Source organism: Nomascus leucogenys, chromosome 24 (genome assembly GCF_006542625.1).
Source record: "Nomascus leucogenys isolate Asia chromosome 24, Asia_NLE_v1, whole genome shotgun sequence".
NCBI lineage: Eukaryota > Metazoa > Chordata > Mammalia > Primates > Hylobatidae > Nomascus > Nomascus leucogenys.
This window is the reverse complement of record NC_044404.1, coordinates 26,160,118-26,184,861: the sequence shown is the minus strand read 5'-3', so window position 1 is coordinate 26,184,861 and position 24,744 is coordinate 26,160,118. Positions and strand designations below refer to the sequence as shown.

Here is a 24,744-nt window from a genome sequence, read left to right as displayed (position 1 = left end):
ACTTGCATCATTGCAATCCATCCTCAAAGCAGCCTCCGCGAAGTATTACAGTACTTCGTGTTACAACACTGATCATATGCGGAAATAAGCTAAGAGGGATAATTCCCCCCAAGATCAATTTAGCAAAATAGCGGCACTGTCGGGATCACACATTCAGGTCCAGAGGCAGCCAGCAGTTTCATTAACCTAATCCCAGGCTCCTTCCTCCCGCACGTGAAGGTATGAACGACCCGCCCCCACACCCCCAGCCCCGACCAGGAGTCCGCTCAGAGCGGTGCATTCTGGGATTCGCCCGCGAAGAATACCGACTCTGTGGGCCAATAGAATCCGAGCACAGGCGACTATATCCACCTTCGCTGTCTGCAGGTTGCTCAGGCCTCCCTCAAACTAGCCAATGAGAAGTGCACGGGTCTGGTCGCCTAGGAAACCGCGTGATAACAAGATGGCGGCGCTGCGGGACGGCTAGCGGCCCTGCGTGGTGAGTCTGGCTTAAGACCTTTCTGCCCCTGGAGTCCCCACGCAGGCTGGAGCCCGAGCCCCGAGGGCCTGCGAGCTCCGCGGCTCCCACAGGAGAGGTTCGGGACCCTGCTTACCATGGCTACGCGTGGAGGCGGAAGGAGGCGCCACGGCTTCCAGGGCTGGGTTAGGTCGTGATAGACGTCGCTCCCTGAGCGCGTCCTGGGGGCATTAGGGAGTCCTGGCAGCGGGCCGGACCGTGTCCCCGCCAGAGCTCTGGGCCCTGGGGATGACGGATAGGCCGAGGAGGTGTGAAGAAGAATGTTGCGAGTCAAGCACAGCACTGAGTTTGGTCCCAAAGATGTAGAGGCATGGTACACAGCTTTGCTCTCAGAGCCAGGTCTGAAGTGGATGACAACTCTGCCTTAAGGAGCTTTTGGCTTGAGGGGTAGTCACAGTCCTGCCCTTGGAAGCCCCAAAGTGAAGGAGGTAGGCGACTGTTCTCCGGGCTCCCTAATCTGAAGGAGAAAGAGACATGCCCCTGCCTTCAGGAGTCCCCCCGGACGGACAAGGAAATGCATCCTTTGCCCTCAGGGGCCCTTGTAATCTGGGAGAAGATTAACGTGGAGACAATGTGTCGGACTGGACTGGAGTGACACTGGAAGTAGGGAAGTCAGTTGGGGGCCACGTGACAGCCCTCAGAATGGGCAGTGAGGGTCCCACTAGGACGGCCGAAGGTGGCCATGGAAAGGGGCAGCTATATGTGAGAGAGTTTAACCTGCAGGGTTTGGTGTAAGAGGAAAGATGGCGTTAAGAGGGAAGGAAGGAGAGAAAAATGTGGTTGGGTGATGGGGTCCCATTAAGAAGGGGGAAATGGGAGGAAGTGAGTTTGACGAAAATGTTGGATTTGGTTTAGGAGTTTTTTTTTCCCCCATGACAGCTTTATTGAGATATAATTTACGTATTACATACTTCACTCCTTTAAAGTGTAAATTTCAATCGTTTTTAGTATATTTTAGTATATATTCCATTTATATGAAATGTGCAGTGTGGGCAAGTCTATAGAACAGAAAGTAGATTTGTGGTTGCCTAAGGCTGCCTGGGAAACGGGTGGGGGGTGACTGCTAAAGGGTACAGGGTCTTTTTAGGCTGATGAAAATGTTCTAAAATTGTGATGGTAGTACAGCTCTGTGAATATACTAAAAAGAAATTTACACTGTAAGGTGAAATATGTGAATTATATCTCAAAGCCGTTTTATGAAAAAGGTTGCATACTGTATAATTCCATTTATGTAACTTTTTTGAAGTAAGAAAATTATAGAGATGGGCCAGGTGTGGTGGCTCACGCTGGTAATCCTAGCACTTTCGGAGGCTGAGGCAGGAGAATTGCTTGAACCTGGGAGGCGGAGGTTGCAGTGAGCCGAGATTGCGCCATTGCACTCCAGCCTGGGCGACAGAGCGAGATTCCATCTCAAAAAACAAAACAAAAAGTATTGAGGGGAGGTGGGTGAAGGATACAAAGGATCTTTCTGTACTATTTTCTAATTTCCTGTGAATCTATAATAATTTTCAAATAAAAAGCTAGAATATAAGTGAAAAACAAACTGAAGGGGAAAAAAAAGAGTTAGCTGGCCAAGGGAAGGGTGCAGGTAGGAGTGGGGAGACCATTCTGGGAGTGGGGGGGTTGAGGTTGAGGCAGGGGGGATACACGTGCATTTGAGGCATTGCTAGCAGTTCAGGTGGCTCAAGTGTGGGAGGCAGCAAGATGGGAGATGAGGTCAGGAGACATAAGCAGGGACCAGGTCACCTATATCAAGGAATTATGAATTTTTTTTGAGATGGAGTCTTGCTCTGTCACCCAGACTGGAGTGCAATGGCGCAATCTCTGCTCACTGCAACCTCCGCCTCCTGGGTTCAAGTGGTTCTCCTGTCTCAGCCTCCCGAGTAGCTGAGATTACAGGTGCCCGCCACCACACCCGGCTAATTTTTGTATTTTTAGTAGAGATGGGGTTTCACCACGTTGGTCAGGCTGGTCTTGAACTCCTGACCTCAGGTGATCCACCCTTCTCGGCCTCCCAAAGTGCTGGGATTACAGGTATGAGCCACAGTGCCTGGCAAGAATTTTGAATTTTTTTCTGTAGGTGAGAAGTGCTGCGATTATAGGCATGAGCAACCTCTCCCGGCCTGCTTTATGTTTTAAGAAGATCTCTCTGGTAGCACATGGGAACTAATGAAGGGAGCCTTGGCCATATAACCCGTGAGGCTGCCCAGATAGGGCAGGGGCTGGGGCAGGGTGGGGACAGATTTGGGAGGCTGGATTGTAGGGGTGAAGAAACTCAGCCTGATCCTTGAGGAGGGCTCCTTCCATGAAGGGGCAGGGCATGATTCTCAAACTCTGCAGTGAGGGCATTGGAGGCTGCCTCCAGGCAGCATGGATTCCCTTGCTGACTGACTTCAGAAGTAGGGTTGAGGCCAGAACCAGACATCTTCAAAGTGGAACTTCCTTGGATTTGTCCTAAAAAATTTGGTCCAGGCTGGGTGCGGTGGCTCATGCCTGTAATCCCAGCACTTTGGGAGGCCGAGGCGGGTGGATCACCTGAGGTCATTTACTGAATAGAGTAGTAGCCTTCGATTATGTCCCTCAGGTGCACTCCTTTTTCCAGAAGGAAGGGGGAAGGAAAGGAAACTCACATTTACGAGTGCCTCCTATGTGGCAGCAACAGCAAAAACAACAGCAGCCCCAACTCACATTTTTCAGTGCTTCCTTTGAGCTTGGTGCTGGGCTAGACCTTCTCTGTTATCTCTGAATCTGCTCAGAACCCTGCCTGTGCCAGTACTATTACTACCCCCATTTTATACTAAAAGTAACTGAGGATGGGTTACTCCATGAGTGGCAAAACCTGGCATCTTAACCTTGGTGTCACATGGACTGTGTCTTTTTTTTTTTTTTTTTTTTTTTTTTTTTTGAGATGGAGTTTTGCTCTTGTTGCCCAGGTTGGAGTGCAATGGTGCAGTCTCATCTCATTGCTACCTCCCCACCTCCTGGGTTCAAGCGATTCTCGTGCCTCAGCCTCCCAAGTAGCTGGGACTACAGGAGCACGCCACCACGCCCAGCTAATTTTTGTATTTTTAGTAGAGACAGGGTTTCACCATGTTGGACAGGCTGATCTCGAACCACTGACCTCAGGCGATCCACCCACCTTGGCCTCCCAAAGCGCTGGGATTACAGGTGTGAGCCACCGAGCCCAGCCCACATGGACTGTGTCTTGATTGAATCCTGCCTGTGGGTTGGACTCTCTGGCTCTGAGATGTTGAGAGTGGCACCTGGTTTCTGGTGGGAGGGAAGGAGACACTTGGGCTTTGTGTCACCCAGCTGGCTGATGGACGGGCAGCCTTCTGGGTAGTAGCATTTTCAGGCTCTAAGTTTGGGAAAATTCCAGGCTTCTGACTAATTTCTGCATCCCATCCCACCCTCACAGTCCTTTCCCAAGCACCACCAGGCCAAAGGTCTCTCAGTTCAGAGCAGAGAGCCGTATACCCAGAGGAACAGGCAGATAACAGAAACTTCCAGAAACCTCTGTGGGGACAGTGGAAGAGGCAAAAGGTACTGCTGCCTAGACAGTGCTTCCCATTAGGAAGAGTAGCCAGGGAAGTAGAAACTTCAGGCTACCCCCTGAGCTTGGAGCCCTGAGTCTGTCCCCTCTGTCCCCAAGGGCTGACTTCCTGCATTCCTTTAGGGAGTTCCTGACAGCTGGATTCTAGAAGTAGAACTATGAGCTCACCTTTGGCCTCCCTTAGCAAGACCCGAAAAGTGCCCCTGCCCTCGGAGCCTGTGAATCCTGGGTAAGGAGCCAGCCTCGGGGGTCTTTCTGTCCCCGCCCCTGTATCCTCTTCCATCCTTCCATGGCCAGAGGACAATGACTCCTGGTGTCTTGGGGAATACAAAGAAGGGCCACATAGCTTTCCCTGACCACTGTCTTTTTCCTTATACCTTCTTCTGGGGCGCCCAACTTGGGATCTGAGCAGAAACTGGGTTGTGCTTTTAGTAAGGTATGGGCCCTGTAGGAGTGGCTTGGCATCCCATCTGTTCATTCACTGTTCATTGATTAATTCTGCAAACACAGATGGTCTATGGACCTATCCTGGGCCAGGCCCTGTGTGGGGTTCAGTAAAGGGAATCTTTTACATCTCTCTAGCACGTTCATGTTTTCAAAACATTTTTTACCTCTCTTCCTTCTTGCTCTTTGGAATACCACTTTGAGTCTTTTTTTTTTTTTTTTTTAGACCAAGTCTCGCTCTGTCACCCAGGCTGTGGATTGCAGTGGCATGATCTTGGCTCACTGCAACCTGTGCCTCCTGGGTTCAAGCGATTCTCCTGCCTCAGCCTCAATAGCTGGGACTACAGGCGCATGCCACAACGCCTGGCTAATTTTTTATATTTTTAGTAGAGACGGGTTTCACTGTGTTAGGCAGGATGGTCTCGATCTCCTGACCTCGTGATCTGCCCACCTCGGCCTCCCAAAGTGCTGGAATTACCAGCACTCTAGGTGTGAGCCGCCATGCCTGGCCCCACTTTGAGTCATTCTAAGGCCTAGAAGATTCTGAGAGGTTAAGCAACAGGCCTCACAGCCTTTGCAGAGCAGAGCTGGGGCTGAGCTCATGGGCTTTGCAAGCCTTGTAGTCTTCCCACCTAAGACTCTGCTCTTCACCTCTTCCTCATCCTTCTCCACTGGGCGAAGTCAGACACCTCGAAGCCTGTCCCTTGTCTCACCCCAGGCTGGGGCTGGGATTTGGGGCTGGAAGTCCTTAGGAGTTAGAGGCCCTGCTTCCATCTCTTTGAGCTTTGGCTGAAGTCCGGTGCCCAGGGCCTTATGCCTAGTATCATTCCAGGGGCCCTAACTTATATTTCTTCCTTCTTCCTGCCTGGGTTCCCAAGGAGGCGAGGAATCCGCATCTATGGAGATGGTAAGTGTGCCCCGCCCTCATGCCCTCTTCGCCTCTCATGTGCTCGCACCTCCTACAGTCGGACCGATGGAGAGAAGTCACACCAGCAAGGCCCTTGTGAGCTGGAGCAGCGGCCTCCACCGTGTTGTGTGCAGCTCCCACGCTGTCCTCCCTGAGGGCTGGGCTTCCCTCCTGGAAGCTCTCAGATTAGGAGGCCCCATACTTTGGCACAGATGTTGCCACTCACATTTGAACCCCCTGACCCACTGTGGGACTGGCCTGTGTGTGCCTAGAAACCACGTGAGGGCCAAGAGATTACCCAGCCCCCCTTCCCCCTCCAGCCTCCTCCAGCATGACAGCCTTTTCTCCTGGGAGGCCCGTCCACACATTGCCACCCTGACTCTTGTAGCTCAGGCCTTTGGGTCTCTGTCCCCCAACGCCCTGCCATGGCATTGGCCATGCCGGTCCCCCTGGGAGCAGGACTGGAAGAAACTCCAAAACAGCCCCATTCTGGTTGGATCCTTGCTCCCCAGCCTTGTGAAATCTCTCTCCTCAAACTCCCTGGGGCACAGTGCATAGGCCGTGTCATGCTGGCCAGGGCCCAGGGCGTGAGTTTCCTCTGGGTCTCGGCCCCAGAGCGGTGACCTAGGCATCCCTGTCTGCAGAAGATGAGGTGGACATGTTGAGTGATGGGCGTGGCTCAGAAGAAAAGATCTCAGTCCCTTCCTGCTATGGCGGCATAGGGGCCCCTGTGAGTCTGCAAGGTGAGAGCAGAGGCCCGAAGGGTCTGGGTCCTGGCTGCAGGAGGGGGCCCCAGAGAAAGGGCAAGGCCTGGGGAGGAGGCATGGCCCTTTCTCTCGCCTGTTTGGTCTGAGGCAGCTGCTTCCACTCCTGGCTGATCGTGTCAGGGACCTGGCTTGGCGTAAAGCCACACAAGCCCCACCCTTAGCTCAGGAGGCCTGGCCCAGCCCCAGGCCAGGCTGTGGTTGTAGTTACCAGGTGTGGTATCAGTGGGCTCAGGATTCAGGGTCAGAGAGGGATGAAGAGCCTGAGGGTAGAGCTCAGCTTCCTGCTTCTGCAGGGCTCTGGCAAGGCCCAAAGTCGCCTAGACAGTCTGCTTAGCTTGGCAGAGGGCTGTGGCAATGCTGAGCTCATGGAGGCACCTAAAGTGGGATGGGGCTAATCAGGGTGGCCTCCCAGAGCGGGGATTTAGCAGGTCTGAGAAAAGGGGAGACATGGGCAGGCAGGGATGAGCCGTGCAGAGTGCTGGGCGGGATCTGGGAATGCTGGGGATAAGGTTAGAACTTTCCACTAGCTCACTAGCTGTGGTATCTTGAGCAAGCAACTTCGCATCTCTCTGTCTCTGAGGCCTCCTCTGTGAAGTGGGCATGGGAACAGCGAGGGCAGCGTGTTGGGAGGATTCGATGAGATGCTCCTCGGTGGAAGGCCCCTGGCCAGTGCTTGTCACACGAGGTGCTCAGCGTGGTGGCTGCCCATCAGGAGGCCAGCTGTAGGGAAGGGCCTGGTGATCCTCCACCGGGCCCTCCATTTTACCGGAGGAGGGAGTTGAGGTGGAAAAAGAGACAGGAAGAGCCTGGCCTAAGGTTCCGCGGCCATTTCACCACAAAGCCAAGATCTCTTATACCCTGGCTGGGGTCAGCTTTCTTTTTTTTTTTTTTTTTTTTTGAGATGGAGTCTCACTGTGTCGCCCAGGCTGGAGTGCAGTGGCGCGATCTTGGCTCACTGCAAGCTCCGCCTCCCAGGTTCACGCCATTCTCCTGCCTCAGCCTCTCCAAGTAGCTGGGACCACAGGCGCCCGCCACCATGCCCGGCTAATTTTTTGTATTTTTTAGTAGAGACGGGGTTTCACTGTGTTAGCCAGGATGGCCTCGATCTCCTGACCTCATGATCCGCCCGCCTCGGCCTCCCAAAGTGCTGGGATTACAAGCGTGAGCCACCGCGCACGGCCAGCTTTCTTTTTTATTTTATTTTTTTTGAGACAGGGTTTTGCTCTGTCGTCCTGGCTGGAGTGCAGTGGTGCGATCACGGCTCACTGCAACCTCAGCCTCCCAGGTGCAATCAGTCCTCCTGCCTCAGCCTCCCAAAGTGCTGGGATTACAGGCATGAGCCACCATACCCAGCCAGGTCACTTTCAGTAGTAACCATGGCAACCGGGTTCTTTCTTTGAAAGCTCCAGGTGTCCTCTCCCTGCTTCCCCCTGTCATCCCCTCCTCTCTCCCAGCCAATATCTGTCCCTACCAAGGTAACAGATGAGGACTTGCCTGTCTTATTTTACTTCTCTGCCAGCAGTGTCCTATACTGTCCACTGCTCCTTCCTTCTCAGGACCTCCACCAAGCTCTTAGGCACCAAGCTGCGGCCCTCCCATTACCCTCTGCTTCTAAGCTCTGTCTCTTAGCTGTCATCACCACCTCCTTTTTTGCCTCAGTTTTTTTTTTTTTTTTTTTGGAGACCGCCTTGCTCTGTTGCCCAGGCTGGAGTGCAGTGGTGCAAATCACTGCTCACTGCAGCCTCGACCTGCCAGGCTCAAGCAGTCCTCCCACTTCAGCCTCCCGAGTAGCTGGGACTACAGGCGCACACCACCATCCCTGGCTAATTTTTGTATTTTTAGTAGAGACAGGGTTTTGCTATGTTGCTCAGGCTGGTCTCCAACTCCTGGTCTCAAGTGATCTGCCCGCCTCGGCCTCCCAAAGTGCTGGGATTACAGGTGCGAGCCACCGCACCCGGGCCCTCAGCTTTTCAATGTGATGTTCCTCTGGCCTGGATTCTCCTCTGTGTCCACTGTGCCCCAGTGAGCTCACCTGCACTCCATGTGTAGACAGTTCCCAAATGTTTCTTTGTCAATTAAGATGCATTTAACTATAAGTCAAAGAAAACCCTTCCTCAACCAAGAACATTAAGGAAGTTTTGTTATCCCACATGCAAAGAAATCCTAAAGAGGCAGCTCCAGGGGTGTTAATTCAGTGACTCCAAGACATCATCAGGGGCTCAGATTTCTCCATCTTTCCACTGAACCTGCCTTGACATGTCAGCCTCATGTGGTTGTAGGATGATGGCTGCGGTTCCTGCTTCATACATAGAAAGGACAGTATTTAGGAGAAGAAAAGGAAAAGGCCTGCTTCTTCCTGTAGGTTTCTCTTTTTTTCCGTTTTCATACTTTTTTTTTTTTTTTTTTGAGACAGAGCCCCTCACTCTGTTACCCAGGCTAGAGTGCAGTGGTGCGATCTTGGCTCACTGCAACCTCTGCCTCCTGGGTTCAAGCGATTCTCAAGTAGCTGGGATTACAGGCACCCGCCACCACGCCCGGCTGATTTTTGTATTTTTAGTAGAGACAGGGTTTCACCATGTTGGCCAGGCTGGTTTCGGACTCCTGGCCTCAAGTGATCCACCTGCCTTGGCCTCCCAAAGTGCTGGGATTACAGGCGTGAGCCACCGCGCGCCCGACCCTGGCTACTGTTTTCTACAACGCCCCGCATTCTGGCTTTGTCTGGCAGTTTGCCCGTGGGGTGTTTGCCTCACTCCTCTATCTGCCGTTTTGCCTACCAACTGGACACTAGATTTGGAGGTTCGATTAGATTGAGGGTGAAATTTTTGGCGATGCTTCAGAGTGATGTGACCCATATGTTACACCACTTCCTTGTATATATTGGACAAATTACTTGATCCCTCTGTGTCTCAGTTTCCTAAAACAGTTCATTTACCTCTTGGGTGTGTTTCAAGGATTACAGGGGTTTGATCTACATGAAGTGTTCAGAACAGTTCCTATGATGCCAGTGGGAGCTGCTGTCAGTACCTTCATTTCCATTCCTGGGACCCCTATCCTCCTCCCTGCACCCCCACAACTCAGCCTCGACTCTAGGTCTGGGCTCTAAAGACTTTGCATGCTTGGCAGTCCCTGCATCCCATGACTCGGAGCTGATGGCCTCCATGACGAGGAAGTTGTGGGACCTGGAGCAGCAGGTGAAGGCCCAGACTGATGAGATACTGTCCAAGGTGGGGCTCCAGGTGGGACAGGGCCAGGGGCCAGTCTGAGAGGTGGAGGGACTGGGCTGGGGAGGCTTGGAGTTGGACTAGGGCGGGTGATTCTAGAACCATCTTCCCCACTGACCTGCCCAGTTTGAGGAACAGGTGTGGCCTGGGCCTGATCTAGGTCCCTGTGACCCGAGCCGAGAGGCTGGGGGGGTCTTCACCTCAGCTGAGCAGGACCCGGTAGACCCTGGCCTGGGTGGCACAGTGGACTGCCAAGCAGAGCGCGGCACCCTCAGATGCGGGGGTCCTCAGGTGTGGGCCGCACCTCTCCCTACCTCAGAGGAACTGCAGGGGTTATCTGAGGTCCAGGAGAAGTGGCAGTGCCAAAGGGTGGCAGGGGCTTGCTGCTCCCCAGCATCCAACGTAGGCAAAGTTCTGGAGCTCCCTGTCTGGGAAGGGCTTTGGGAAGCACAGGCCCTGTGCTCACCCTGTGTCTTATGCTACAGGATCGGAAGATAGCAGCCCTGGAGGACCTGGTGCAGACCCTCCGGCCACACCCAGGTAGGTGGCTCTTGGGGGGCTGACCTGCACCCCCAGTCAGGCACCTCCCCTGGGCCCAGGGCTCCTGGAAGCTTCACAATGGCTTCTGGCATCAAGAGCATCAAGCTGACTGCTTGGTAGGGTCTGGACAGCTGAGTCCACAGAGGGGCTGCAGCATATCCAGGACAGTGCTGGAGTCACTCCATGCCCTCCTACACGGGACCGAGTCCCGTCTGAAGTGTGGAGGACAGGAGGCTCTGAGCGGAGTGGCAGCCTCCTAGGGCCCATCAAGGCACCGCCACGGGGTCAGAGGAGAGGCCAGAGAGGTGGGGGGCCAAGAGGCAGTTCTTGGGGGATCCCCAGAACAGCTTCTCCAGATGACCCTCAGGGCAGAGGTGACCTGGCAGTGTCTTGCTGAGGCAGCTGAAGCCTGTCCCTGTCTTTCCCTGAAGCCGAGGCAACCCTGCAGCGGCAGGAGGAACTGGAGACGATGTGCGTGCAGCTACAGCGGCAGGTCAGGGAGATGGAGGTGAGAGAGGTGGGCCCCGGGGGATGCAGGCAGCCAGCAGTCCCCAGCTCTTCACGGCACGTTCCTCAGGAGCTGGGTCCGAGCCCAACTCTGTGGGCCTCTCCTCGTCACATCCCACCTAGGGGCTCTGCCCTGCATTTCCCTACCCAGGACTTGCCCAGACTTTAAAGAGCCAGGGAGGTGTCTGGGGCTGGGGCACACCCCTGCTTTTGGGCCCTCTGAACATACCTCTCCCCTGCTTAGCAGACATCATGGCTCCCACTGAACTGAATTGTACAGCCCTCACTGTGGCCCCTGCGGGCTGGCCCCTGCATGCCTCTTCATCTTAGCTTGAACCACTCTCCCCTCCAGCCATGAGGCCCTTCCTCCGGCTCTTTGACCTCATGGAGCTGCTTCCCACCTCAGGGCCTTGGGCCGTGCTGTTGCTGTTCCCTCTGCTGCAATGTTTCCCCACCTCCCCCAGGTCAGTTCACTGTCCTCAGTCACATCCCCTGGGCCTCCTAGGTAGGTTTTCCATCCCATACTTTCTCAGTGCCTCATCTCTCTTGCCTTGTGGGACTCTGAACTCCACGAAGGAGGGAGCAGTTTCCTCCTGTTTGTCACTGTGCACCCAGGACCCAGCACTGAACTGGTTAAGCAATTTGCTGCCTCTGGCTGTGACTTCTGCTCACTGGGGACTCAGTGACCCCAGTCACCTTTCTTTCCCCCACTCACACAGCCATTCAAACAGCAAGGGAACTAGAGGGACACCAGGCACAGAGAAGGGTCCCAGGCATGCATGGGCCCTGCCAGGAGTTCTTCCTGGGATTCAGCCTCTCTCCCTCTCCATGCAGAATTGGTTTCCAAAGTCCCAGTCTAAGTTAAAACCTTGGCAGCAAACCTCCAATTGCAGCTGAGAGCCCTTCCCGCTCCAAGCTGTTCATACCTGCGGTTGTCCCTGAGCAGTGGCCACAGGCGGTGAGGGCTGCGCCAGAGCCTCGGGGCAGGGGCATGACTGCCCTTGCATGCATCTCCGCCACACAGTTATCACTTCAGTCATTTAACAGCCTCATCTGGAGGATCTGCTTGGGGCAGGCCCGGAGCAGAGCATGACCAGGACAGACATGGTCCCCCGCCTGCATGAGGCTGCCGGTCTGTGGGGAGGGGAACAAACGAGTACACAGGTACACAAGTACAGAGAGTGCTGTGACTTGATGAAATGGGTGACACCACAGAGGCAAGTTGGGGGACCACCTGCGGGGGTGACATTGGGCATGATGTCTGGTGAGTGAGGAGGGGAATGGGGTAAGAGGATCCAGGCCTTAGACAGGGAAGGTGCCACTTCCCACCACATAACTTGGCTTGTGGTCGGTGGCTGTGTGGAGGAAGGAGAAGAACGGGAAAAGAGAAGAGGTTGTAGGGGCCTCATCACATTGGAGCCGCCCGTGGTGCTGGCTGGATCCTGTCCCGAAAAAATGGGAAGCCATTGGAAGGCTTCAGTTTGAGAGGTGGCCTGACAAAAAGACCACCCTGCTCTGTGGGGGTGGGTGGTGTGGGTGAGGAGAGGACGGGGGAGGCAGGTGCCGCTCCGGATTGTCCAGGAGAAAGATGACGGTGGCTTGAACTAGGGTGGTGGCAGCAGGTGGAACCCAGTGGATGGGTTCCAGGCTGAATTGGAGGGGACACCACAGGCTTTGTGGGTCATCCTGGAGGAATGGGCCACAGAGGATTCCCAGGTGGAGGGGGTGCCATTTCTGGAGACAGGAAAACCTGGCGTGGGAGAGGTTTGAAAGGGGGGCAAGAGCCACAGCCATTAGACATCCAAGTGTAGACGGTTGGAAATGTGAGTCTGGAGCGCGAGTGAAATCCGCATAAATACAAATTTGGGTTCTGTCGTATATATTTGGGAGAGCGTGTGGATGGAGCTGGGCCCCCACGAGTTGGTGTTGGATAGGAAGGGGAAACGGTGAAGGAAATTGGAAAGGAACAGCCCAGGAGATGGGAGGAAAACTAGCAGATGGTGAAAGATAAAGACAGAAATGTGCCCATGCGCGTGGCAGCGGGTAGGTTAGGTTGCTGGTGGCAGCACCTTGAGCAGTTTCAGAGAGGTATGGCGATGGAGCCAGGTTAGGGTGGCTTGAGAAAAGAAGTCAGAGTGTGGACATGTAGACAGTCCAGAAGTTTCCTGTGGCAGAGGGGACATGCGGCCAAGCCCTGGGGAGGCTGGCACATGGTTCACATCCCTCAGCCCTGCCTCCTTCCCACACTTGGGCCAGGCCACATGATTCCTGCAGCCAAGGAGGCTGACCTGACCCAGCCCTCGCATGGGCTGGGTGCTGACCTGAGTGATCTTACTGAGCCCTCCTCACAAGCTTATGTGGCAGGAACCGTCATCTCCATTTTATTGGAGGAGGAGTCTGAGGCTCCAGGGGCTGAGGTGGCTTTCCAAGGTCACAGCCAGGAAATGGCAAGATCCCCCTACTCATCCCTTTGTCTGGTCAGCTCTGGGGGCCCCATCGCCTGCAGACTGAGCCTGGGCTTTGGGCTGACACTGTCTTTCCCTGGGAAGAGGCTGAGCTGACGGTGCCCCTGCATCTCCCCCGTCTTTCCCACAGCGGTTCCTCGCTGACTATGGCCTGCAGTGGGTGGGCGAGCCCATGGACCAGGAGGACTCAGAGAGCAAGACAGTCTCAGAGGATGGCGAGAGGGACTGGATGACAGCCAAGAAGTTCTGGAAGCCAGGTAGAGCAGGGCGTCCGCCCCAGGCCCTCTTCAAAAGGAATTCTCCAACAGTTTGCTGTTGCTGGCAGCTCCCCAGAGGCCTATCTCATTCATGCCCGGGCCCCTGACCCAAGACGCCCTGAGAGCCCACAACTTGCCCCTGAGATGATGCGGCAGCAGCCTCGGCCTCCATCACTGACCACTTAACCTGCCGGCCCACTTCTCCGTGGTCCCCCCTCTGCTCTCTCTTGCTCATCTGTGAGAGACCCAGAGATACAAGAGGTCGCAAGGTCTCATTTGCCTCAGGTGACATAGTCTGCAAAACGCCACCAATCTGGAAGCTGTTGCTGTTTAAAACAAAAAGCGATCCTCTGTTCTGGAAGCTGCTCCCAAATTCCCAGGCTTGGCCTCCCTCGCCAGGTTCGCTTATGGCCCTCGGAATCCACCTGGTTCTGTGGGCCCCTACCATGTCTTTTTTTTTTTTTTTTTTTTTTTTTTTTTGAGACGGAGTCTTGCTCTGTCACCCAGGCTGGAGTGTAGTGGCACGATCTTGGCTCACTGCAACCTCCGCCTCCCGGGTTCAAGCAATTCTGCTTCAGCCTCCTGAGTAGCTGGGATTACAAGTGTGTGCCAACACACCCAGCTAATTTTTGTATTTTTAGTAGAGACGGGGTTTCACCATGTTGGCCAGGCTGGTCTCAAACTCCTGACCTCGTGATCTTCCCGCCTCGGCAGCCCAAAATGCTGGGATTACAGGTGTGAGCCACCGCACCCAGCCATTTGCAGCTTTCAAAGCATTTTCTTTTTTCTTTATTTTTATTTTCATTTTTTGAGGCAGGGTCTCACTTTTGCCTGGGCTGAGTGCAGTGGCACAATCTTGGCTCACTGCAGCCTCAACCTCCTGGGCTGAAGCGATCCTCCCACCTCAGCTGTCTGAGTAGTTGGGACTGCAGGCACGTGCCACCACACCCAGCTGATTTTATTTTTTGTAGAGACGAGGTCTCGCTACGTTGCCAAGGCTGGTCTTGAACTCCTGGATGCCAGTGATCCTCCTGCCTCAGCCTCCCAAAGTGCTGGGATTGCAGTTGTGAGCCACTGTGCCCTGCCAGCATCTTCATAGCCTTGACAGGGGCCAGGAGTTACTCTATTTCACAGATGGGCAAAGGGAGGCACTCAGGGAGTCTGTGGACTCATTGAGGGAAGAGGGGCAAGACTTAAGGCTGACAGCCCACTGTAAGGCAGTTGGTCACTGAGGCAGAAGATGAGATGATGCCCAGCTTGAGGGTGGGGATGGTGAGAAGGGATGGGCAGAGAGATTTAGGTGGAGTCCGTGGCCTTGGTGTCTTTTCATGAGGGAGAGGACCGGAGGAGTCAGGGGTAACCCGAGGGAGCGCAGCTGCGGGAAAGATGCCGAGTCCACTTGGGACACAGCAAAGCTGGGGACTGTGCAGCCCCTGTGATGCTAGGAAGGGGAGTGTGTCCCTGCTGCCCAGGGCACTGTAGGCCCAGGCATGCCAACACCAAAGCTCTAACTGAACCCAGGGTGGGTGTCGTGGGGAGAGTTCTCGAGGGACCCCTGGCATGAGTGAGAGGTAAGGCCCTATTGGGTGGCTGCAGGTGCTCTGAGAATGTGTATCCGGGATCGAGGCCAGAGGCCCGCGAGTGCCGCACCCTCGGCCCTGTGTGGCAGGCTGGGTTCAGGCTTCAGGTAGGCCTGCCATCTTGTTACAGGGCAGCCTTCCTCCTGGCCAGGGGGGACCTCCTTGCTCCTTTCCAGATGGCTGGTTTCTGGACCTGGCTCTGTGGATTCCTACTCTGCCCTGTTTGGTTGGTTGTGCTCTGAGTGCCTCAAGTCAAAGTAACTTGTGAAAAACCCTGCCCTCCATCTTGGAGGCCCTGGCCATATATGTGGTCCCTCCGTGCGTTCTCTTCCTTCTTTTGTTTTTTGATTTTTTTTTTAGCATGGGGCCGGGGGGGGGCTTGATTCGGCTCTTTCTGCCAGATGAATGACATGTTTTTCGTCGTTAGCAGCTTCTGTTCCTGGGACATCTCTCTCGCCTGCGTCCCCGTTCCTCTCTCCCCAGGTGCCAACCTGCTCCTGCCCAGAGGCCTCAGGCTCACAGCCTGGCCCCTGCTGGCCTGACACTCGGCTGATTGCTCTGCTCTCCCTCTGTTGGAGAGGCTCCCACAGGCGCTGGGGTGGAGGCCCGTGGAGGGTGAGCCGGGGCCGTCTGTGCCGAGCCAGGGGGGTGATCAAACTTTCTGGAGCCTGGGATTCCTAGGGAGGAGGGCCAGTGGGGCCATGAAGGGGCTTGGCCTCTTCATGGATCGCTCACTCTCCCCCTGTCTCTGCCAGCGTCACAGAGGATGCTGTGCCAGGTGCTTCAGGGTCCATGGAGACATGAAAGGGACAGTCCTGCTCTGGTCACACGCCACTGGGGCCAGGTGTTGGGCCTCGGGGCTGAGAGCTCTGGTCAGCTCTGAGGTTCTCACTTCTCCCCCACCCTCTGCATCTCTGAGCTCCTCACTCCTCACTACTTCCCTGTTCCCCTGAGAATCCTCACCCTCCCATCCCCCTCTGAAATCCCCACTTCCCCTACCCAAGTCAGTCCCTGCCTCCCTCCATGGCTCCACCTCTCCCTGCCAGCACCCCAGACGCCTCCATCCTTCCTCTCAAGCCCCACACTCCTGAGTCTGGGTTGGAGACTCCCTGACTCCGCAGCCTGCGTGACTTGCCCCTGGGCCTGCCCTTCAATCCCCATAGCCACCTGGCTTGACCGCTCCCCACCTGCACTTCTGCCTCCAGCCTTTGCTCCTGCTCTGTCCCCACAGAGTGCCTTGCCTGCTTCCCTCTCCTCTGAAGCTCAGGGCAAATCCAACCTCCGCCAGCAAACCTTGACTGCCCTGTGTGGGCTGTGCTGCTCTGTGGGGAGGGCTCTGCTTGAGGGAAGGGGCTAAAAGCTCTGGCTGAGGCAGGGTTCAGGTCGGGTCAGACCCCAGGTCGGCAGATCGCTGACCCCCTCTGAGTTCATTTCCTCCTCAGTCGTGCTGACGGGCTCCTAGGGCCCCTGAATGGATGTGGTAATAAACTGTGACAGCCACTGTCACCTAGCTGTTGCCATGCATGTCCCAGTGCTTGGCACATGGGCAAGGGTGTGTAGCTGCATATGATTGGCTGTGATGCCCGTGTGCCCAGGCTTGGATGATCAGAGCACATTGGGACAATCATCTGCACACGATGAGGTGGGGACAGGGTGGTGCGTAGCTCAATGGCAGGGGCCAGAGAGAGCTGCAGGTGGGACCCGGCAGGACTGAGTTCAGATCCTGCCAGGCCACAGGCTGGTTAAGTGCTCTGGTGGGGACCAGACCTGCAGGGCCTCCTTTCCTGCACTGGCTCCTCTGAGGAGCAGAGTGACTGCAGTAAAGTCCCCAGAGCTGGGCCCGGCTTGCAGATGTGTGGTAATAGTGGTTCCACTTCCTGTTGCAGCCGTCTTTGCCTGAGGGTCAAGGGCAGGCACATGGAGGGCGGCACCGCGTGAGCTGCCGGGGTGCCGTGGGCACTTGCGCAGTGAGGGGCTGCCACCTCTCCACTGAGCATGGTAGGCTCTGGCCCTCTTCTGGGCTCCACAGCCCCCACAGCGATACTTACACATGCCATTGTCGCCGTTTGCCGCCCTGTCTTCTTGAGTCTGAGCCTGAGGATGGCAGGACCCTGGGCGTGGGCATTGCCATGATGGGCAGGGCCTAGCAGAGCACAGGTGCTCAGACATTGCTGGAGAGGAGGATCTAACCCTGCTTCTAGTGGCCCAGCCACTCTGGGGCATGACAGCTCACACGGCCCAATTTCCTTATCTGTAAAACAGAAATGGTGATGCCTGTCTCCTGGCGCTTGGCACAGGGCTGTCATTTACAGACAGGTTCACCAGCTGAATCTTGCAGGCAGTACAGGGTTCTTATCTCCCCATTGCACAGAAAGGATGGCTGTGGCTCAAAGAGGAAGTGCCTTTCCATTTCAGTTCTGCTGCTAGCTCAGGGCTCAATGCTCCTGAGCTCAAGGGGTGCCCAGCATGGCTGGAAGGCAAACAAGCAAGCAGAAAGCAGCCTGTGATGAGGGCCAAGGGAGTGGGCGCAAGGGCTCCAGGCATGCAGCCTCAAGGCAGGTTGGGGGGGCTCCTAGCAAGGCTTCTTGGAGGAGGTGGGGGTGAGTGGGCACAGCTTGAGCCCAGCGATGAGTAGGTGGTGCTAGGGACAACAACAGCCACCACCTGCCAAACGCTTCCTCCAAGCCTCACAGCAGCCCTGTGAAGTGTGGGAACTTTTATTGTCCTCATCGTACAAAAGAGGAAGCTGAGGCCCATAGAGGCCCAGGGTTACAGAGCCTGGAAGCGCCCTACAGTGCCCACCAGAGCACAAGGCGAGGGGCATGTTGAGGGGAGGCTGGGTGCTAAGTAAGGGTCTTGGGAGTTGGGACAAAGAGCTTGGACTTGACCTCCCTTCTCCTCATTTTAATATGCTCGTGGGCTCTCAAAGTTGGATGAGGCCTCAGAGGTGATCTCCCAGCATGGCCACTCTCCCTGGAAAAGGGACCCCAGTAAGCAGCCTCCCAAGAACCAATATTGAGAGGCAGCCTACGTGATCACTGAGCACTGAGGCTGAGTCACTTGGGCCCTGCAAGCTGCATGATCTGGGGCGTGACAGCTCACACGGCCCAATTTCCTTATCTGTAAAACAGAAATGGTAATGCCTGTCTCCTGGCGCTTGGCACAGGGCTGTCATTTACAGACAGGTTCACCAGCTGAATCTTGCAGGCAGTACAGGGTTCTTGTCTTCCCATTGCACAGAAAGGATGGCTGTGGCTCAAAGAGGAAGTGCCTTTCCATTTGAGTTCTGCTGCTAGCTCAGGGCAGACCTGGGACTTGCCCTCTGACCTTCCTCCCGCTGTGTGACTCCCCAACTGTACCTCTCTCCATCCACGGGTCAGGCCTCAGTTGAATCCTTGTGGGGTGGTGGGGGCTCACTGGCTTCACAGGGCCCTGCTGTGGTAGCTCTTCCCATCTCATTCTCTCAGTGCTGGTTTGCCCAGAGCTGTGGTTCCTTCTTCCTGGCCCCTGGTCTCATCTCCACTCTATCATATCCAGCATCTGCCTGGGCCACCTGCTTTTACTTTAGGCCAGGGCCGTTTTCTTGGCAACCTTCTCTCTTCCCTTTTGTCGTTTCTTGGCATCCTCCCTGGTCTCACGCCATCCCATGTCAACCACCCACGTTCATCAGCCTGAAAAACCCCCGGCCCTGGGAGGCGGCAGGAGCATTGAATTAGGAGTTGCTGTATTTGGTGCTCTTCCTGGCTCTGTCTGGTCTGATCAGGCCATGTCATCTGACCTTTCTGGGCCTCACTTTCCCCATCTATAAAGAAGACAGAGCCCTGGTAACACAGCGAGACCCTGTCTCTACAATTTTTTTTTTTTAATTAATTAGCAGGGTGTGGTGATGCCTGCCTGTGGTCCCAGCTACTTGGGAGGCTGAGGTGGGAGGATCAGTTGAACCCGGGAGGTCGCGGTTGCAGTGTCATGACTGTGCCACTATACTCCAGCTTGGGTGACAGAGGGAGACCCTTTCTCGAAAAAAAAAAAAAAGGGGGTTGAGGCAGGCATTGTATGAGATTATCTATTCTGCTATGTTTTTAGGTTGCCTATTTGTTTTTAAGGTAGTTGTTAAAAGAAAATAGTGTCTTGGTATCATTATGTTAGGCGAGTTTTTCCTGGGAATCTCAGGGACTATGGAGGAACCACCGGAGGGGGTGGGGGCAGGTATAGCCCCTTCAACGGTAGGAAGTGTAGGGGAGAGGAGGAGGCCAGCTGGGGCTTACCATTTCACCTCCTGCAAAAGCAACAGGAAACACATCTGCACCTCCCTGGTACAGCCACTGCACCACTGAGAGGAAAGGAATTAGGTCCCCAGAGCCCTGACCCACATCCTGCCGCAGCCTGCTTGTCCTGTTGAAAAACAGCCTCTCCGAGGCCCCAAAAGTTACTGGTGTGTTGTAGGGCACACCCGAACAGATGACTTACTTGGGGGCCAGGTCCCATCAAAGATGACAGAACAGACCCCTGATCTGTACGCAGCCAGCATCTACCTGCCCTCCACCTTTCTGCTCTGTTATCCATCACGGCTGTCCCCAGCACTCCGTATTCTCCCCTGAAGCCAGTGCACAGCTGTATGCGCCACACATTTTTCAGAAGAGGAGGCCAGAGCTTTGTCAGCTTCTCAAAGGGGTCTGTGACCCAGAAATAGTTGTACAACCTAAGGTCTGTCCCATGTCTGTTCTGGCCAGCAGCTGTCCCTACATCCTCCCTAAAAGCCATCTGTCCCTCTTCTGACCTCCCTCTCCTGCTGGTGCAGATGGGTGGGGGAAACACACTTAAGAGTCAGCCCCGGCTCCCTTCCCAGTTCCTCCTCTCACTGAGTGGCTTGGGACGAGTCACTTTTCATCTCTGTGGGCTTGTTTCCTCGTGTGTAAAATGGAATCTAAGTAACCCCTGCCTCAGCCTGGCGTGGTGGCTCACACCTGTAATCCCAGCACTTTGGGAGGCCCAGGCGGGCAGATCACCTGAGGTCGGGAGTTCAAGACCAGCCTGACCAATGTGATGAAACCCCATCTCTACTAAAAATACAAAAATCAGCCAGGTGTGGTGGCACTCACCTGTAATCCCAGCTACTTGGGAGGCTGAGATAGGAGAATCGCTTGAACCCAGGAGGCAATGTTGTGGTGATCCAAGATTGTGCCATTGCACTCCAGCCTGGACAACAAGAGTGAAACTCCATCTCAAATAAATAAAAATAATTACCCCTGCCTTAAGCCTCAGGGATGGTGTAAGGACCATGTGTGCAAGGTAGAGTTGGGCACAGTAGCAAACACTGACAGGGTGCGTGTTCCAAGCTGGCTCTTACGTGGTCACTTCTTGGAGCCTTACAGCCATCCTAGGAGGCAGATACTACTGTCATCCATTCTAGAAGAGAATGCTGCAGCACAAGCATTAAATGACCTAAGGTCACACAGATAGAAGGGAGGAGCTGGGATTTGAACCCAGAAGGCCTTGATCCAGAGCTGGGAGCTCTGCCCTGTGCTTTTCAGCTGCCAACCCAGTGCCTGACACAGATCTGGGATCAGATCCTGCTTCTGCTGCTTACTGCTGTGTTCCTCACAAGCCATGTAACTTTCTCTAACCCTCAGTTTCCTCATCTGAAAAAAATGGAGGTGATTATAGCCTTTATAGATAGGCTTGGTAAGAAGTAGGAATGGAATATGGATAGTAAACCCCTAGCACAAAATAAGTGCTCAATAAAAGACAGCTGCTGTTATTATCTAGTGTTGTCCTTCCTTTTCCCCAGGCAGTCAGTCAAGGAGACACTAAGACTGCTGCCCAGCTTGGGAGGGAGCCACAGAGGCTAGGGACACGACAGCCGAGAGGTGGCTCATAGGTGTGTCTGTTCTCTTTGCCAGGGGACTCATTGGCGCCCCCTGAAGTGGACTTTGACAGGCTGCTGGCCAGCCTGCAGGATCTTAGTGAGCTGGTGGTAGAGGGTGACACCCAGGTGACACCAGTGCCCGGTGGGGCACGGCTGCGTACCCTGGAGCCCATCCCACTGAAGCTCTACCGGAATGGCATCATGATGTTCGACGGGCCCTTCCAGCCCTTCTACGATCCCTCCACACAGGTAGGAGCGGTGTTGGGGGGTGGTGCTCTAGTGTCCCTGCTGCCCACTGTTAGTTGGGGATGATGAAGCCAGCTCACCCCAGGCCTAGCCTGCCCCCCACGGGGCACCCAGGCCCACACACGACTTGCAGAGGCCCCTCTCCCAAGGCTTGGGACTCTGAATGTTTCCAGAGTGCGGCACTGGGTGACCCTGGATCCAGGGCCTGCCATCCAGACCAGCAGCAGGGCAGGGTGGGCCCAAGGCCCAGGCCACCCCCGCACTTTTCCTCTCCCCTTGCAGCGCTGCCTCCGAGACATATTGGATGGCTTCTTTCCCTCAGAGCTCCAGCGACTGTACCCCAATGGGGTCCCCTTTAAGGTAATGAGCTGTTCCTCAAACCACACCTTTGGGGATTTTGAAGGGAGTGGGGCCGCCCCAGGCACCTCCCATTCTGAGGGGAAGCCACTGCACTCCCTGGGGGACCCCAGTCTGATGCCCTTCAGGAGGACAAGCCTGAAGCCAGGCTGGGAAGGGAGCGGAGAGGCCCGAAACAGAGCAGCAGGCAGCGCCCTCTGCTGGCACCCTGGAGACAGCCTCGGCTGCGGGGTCACTGCCTCCAGCTTTCAGGACAACTTGACAACCTGGGGTCCCTGCAGAAGTGGCCCGGCTATCCCCCAAGTCTCCTGAAGCTATCTGGGTAGGGTGGGAGGCAGTGCTGTGAGCCACAAATACAAAGCAGAGGGGACAGATGTTGAGACTCAAGGACATAAGGTAGAGCTGGCCCCATGGGTAGGTGCCACCACCGGAGCCCTTGCGGCTGCGTGTTCCAGAGGGTGGTGGGTTAGTGCCGCACTGAGGGTGTGTCAGGGAGGGAGCATGTGTTACCAGGGCTCAGGAAACAGCATGAGTCATGACGGGGGGTGTTTAAGGCATTCGTGCCACAGTGGGGGCCTCGGAGCTATGCCTTGAGGCAAGTGAGGTTCCATGTACGATGATGGTTTGTGCTGCAGACTGGAAAAAAGCAGGGGCTTCGTCCTCTCCTGACCCCCTCACACTCTGCCTTCACGGTAGGCTCCTGAGAGGGGGGTCTCCAAGGAGGGGTCAGTACCGCAGCTTCAGCTGGCGTGGATGGGGTGCTTACAGGAGCAGCAGGGCTGAGGGAGATGACAGCAGTATGAACTGTGGCTCTCCTGAGGCCTGGGTTTCCTCATATGTAAAATGGGGGTTGCATTAGACCATATCCTTGGCCTGTGTTTAGGCAAATAGGGATGAAAGTGGGGCCAAGGGCTGAAGAGCTGGGCCCGCTGCTGTCGCCCTTCTTTTTTGCCAGGTGAGTGACTTGCGCAGTCAGGTCTACTTGGAAGATGGGCTGGACCCCTTCCCAGGCGAGGGCCGTGTGGTGGGCAGGCAGCGGATGCACAAGGCCTTGGACAGGGTGGAGGAGCACCCAGGTGAGTTTGGCCCCCAGGCTGAGCCAGGGGGCCGGGGGACTGCAGAACAAACTCCAGGGGGGCTCCACCACCACTCATAGTCCTTCCTGGGCCCCGGTTCCCAATGCTGTCCCTGCAGGCTCCAGGATGACTGCTGAGAAATTTCTGAACAGGCTCCCCAAGTTTGTGATCCGGAAAGGCGAGGTGATTGACATCCGGGGCCCCATCAGGGACACCTTGCAGGTGAGGCCAACGCTAACTCCCCCAGCCCTCTTGGGGGAACTTTAGCACCAGCCCTGGTCCAGCCAGCCAGAACCCTGTCTTGTCTGGAGGCTCAAGCTTGAGGCACCTGATGAGTCCCTCAGAGCTGTTGCTCCACTGTCTCCTGGAAACTGTGAGGCTGGTGAGGGCACTGGCTGGGCCCCAGAAGGCAGGTGGGTTGGCTGTAAGAGGGCTAAAGTCAGAGTCCAGGCCAGGAGCGAGCCCAAGGCCCAGGCCACCCCATCAAGGTCTAGGCCAAAATATCCACCTCAGTACTGGGTACTCCCTTCGTGGTTGCCTCAGACTCTCCTTGGCCCTCATCATTCTGTCTCCTCGCTCCCTATTCTGCTTCTCCTCCTAGGTGTCCACCTGTGAAAGGCACCAAACCTTAGTTTCTCAGGCCTCCTTTGCCTCCCTCACCCACACATTGCTAAGTCCTGTCTGGTCTGTCCACCCCCAGAACTTCTCCCAGATGCATCCCTTCTCCGCATTCCCGCCACCCACCACCCTAGTCTAGGGTCCAGAGTGTCTCTCCCAGACAGCTGGGAGTGTCTCTCCCACTGCCACTCCTGCCCCTGCTGACCATCCTCCAGGCCGCCTTCCCTGTTGAAATGTTCCAGTGGTTCTTGAGATAAAGCCAGCTTCCTTATGCTGGCACTCAAGGCCCGTCCTATATTGCCAGGCCCCTCCTCACACCAGCCTTTTCCTTCCAGTCCAGTTGCGCCCCAGCTTCAGCCACACATAATGCTGGCAGTTGCCCAAATGTGTCGCCACCTCTAGGAAGCTTTCCCTGACCCCAGGATCTTTGTTGATGCTGTCTGGAATATCCCTGCACCCATTCCATTTCTAAGGACTCCCACTCATCCTTCAGTCACAGCTCAGTTGTCATTTTCCGAGGGAAGCCTTCCCTGACCCCAGGCTGGGGTAGGCTTCCAGCCTGATCATCATCTGTGTGGGGTTCTGTCTCCATTAGACTGAAACGGGGGGTTACCTGGGGGGAACCACGGGGCTGCCTCCCAGAACCTTCTTCCCCTTCCACTGCCTCTCCTGTGGCCTTGGTTTATACAGAACACCCCCTCCCACTTTGCTCACTGGTCTCATCTGTCCCTGGTCAAGGATGTGTCCCTCTAAGGATTGCGGGGATGACTCAAATGGGGCCTAGGGCTCTGTCCACCCTCCATTGATACCTTCCAGAACTGCTGCCCATTGCCTGCCCGTATCCAGGAAATTGTGGTGGAGACGCCCACCTTGGCCGCTGAGCGAGAGAGGTGAGGGCAGGACGAGGAGGTGAGGGCCTGGGGGCGTTGGGTCACCGAGCGCTGATGGCCTCTGGGCTGTGCAGGAGCCGGGAGTCGCCCAACACGCCGGCACCCCGGCTCTCCATGCTGCGCATCAAGTCTGAGAATGGGGAACAGGCCTTCCTACTGATGATGCAGCCTGACAACACCATTGGGGACGTGCGAGCTCTGCTAGCGCAGGCCAGGTGGGTGCAGGGCAGGGCTGGGGCCACAGAGGGGTTCTGGCCCCAGTGCCCAGCCTGATCTGCTCTGCCTGGTCCCCAGGGCCATGGATGCCTCTGCTTTTGAGATCTTCAGCACATTCCCGCCCACCCTCTACCAGGATGATGCACTCACACTGCAGGCTGCAGGCCTCGTGCCCAAAGCAGCACTGCTGCTGCGGGCACGCCAAGCCCCGAAGTCCAGCCCGAACTTCAGTCCTGGCCCCAGTCCCGGTCCCCAATAAAGCGCCCGCCCCCTCAACCCCCTGCTCCGCCAGGCTCTCAGGGGTGGGCCATCTCGCCAGGCACGTAGGAAAGGCCTGGGACCAGCTGGGCTAGGGAGGGGGCGGTGCCGACCCGCCCCTTGGTAACTCGAGCCCCAGCTGGCGGGCCTGGCTGCTGGGTCTTTGTCTTCTAGGTTCCTCTTTCTCCCAAGGAGGGCTAAGTGGATCCTGTGAAGGGAGGGATGCAGGGGGGGGGAAGGAGCTGGCCTCAGCTGGGTTTACATTCTCAGCTGGGACAGCAGAGCCTCACTGTGTACGTGTGCAGCCAGCAGCTACCTGTGCACAGGCACAGACCCACCAACTTGTGGGGACACTTCAACACCACACAAAGCCATTTTGCCACTAGACCCATGCCCCCAAACTAGCAGAACTGCAGCTGGGTACCCACCTCCCATGACACACTCATACTTAGCCATTGT

The 24,744-nt window shown here is 55.7% G+C and overlaps 1 protein-coding gene across 5 annotated transcripts; it reads left to right on the top strand.

The window, feature by feature from the left end:
• Nucleotides 1–333: 333 nt before the first annotated feature.
• Nucleotides 334–24,744, top strand: UBXN11 (UBX domain protein 11). Of its 5 annotated transcripts, XM_030805054.1 has the most exons (15): nucleotides 422–478; nucleotides 4,194–4,299; nucleotides 5,393–5,421; nucleotides 6,066–6,164; nucleotides 9,312–9,412; nucleotides 9,895–9,949; nucleotides 10,381–10,457; nucleotides 13,052–13,178; nucleotides 20,659–20,873; nucleotides 21,153–21,230; nucleotides 22,183–22,303; nucleotides 22,422–22,525; nucleotides 23,738–23,811; nucleotides 23,886–24,026; nucleotides 24,106–24,744. In XM_030805054.1, the coding sequence occupies exons 2-15, from the start codon at nucleotides 4,229–4,231 to the stop codon at nucleotides 24,284–24,286; spliced, it is 1,473 nt and encodes a 490-aa protein (XP_030660914.1). In that variant the 5' UTR covers nucleotides 422–478; nucleotides 4,194–4,228; the 3' UTR covers nucleotides 24,287–24,744. The 5 variants fall into 5 exon arrangements, with proteins under 5 accessions (XP_030660915.1, XP_030660919.1, XP_030660914.1 ...); XM_030805055.1 differs by lacking the exon at nucleotides 6,066–6,164 and having other exon boundaries at nucleotides 334–478; XM_030805057.1 differs by lacking the exon at nucleotides 4,194–4,299 and having other exon boundaries at nucleotides 458–478.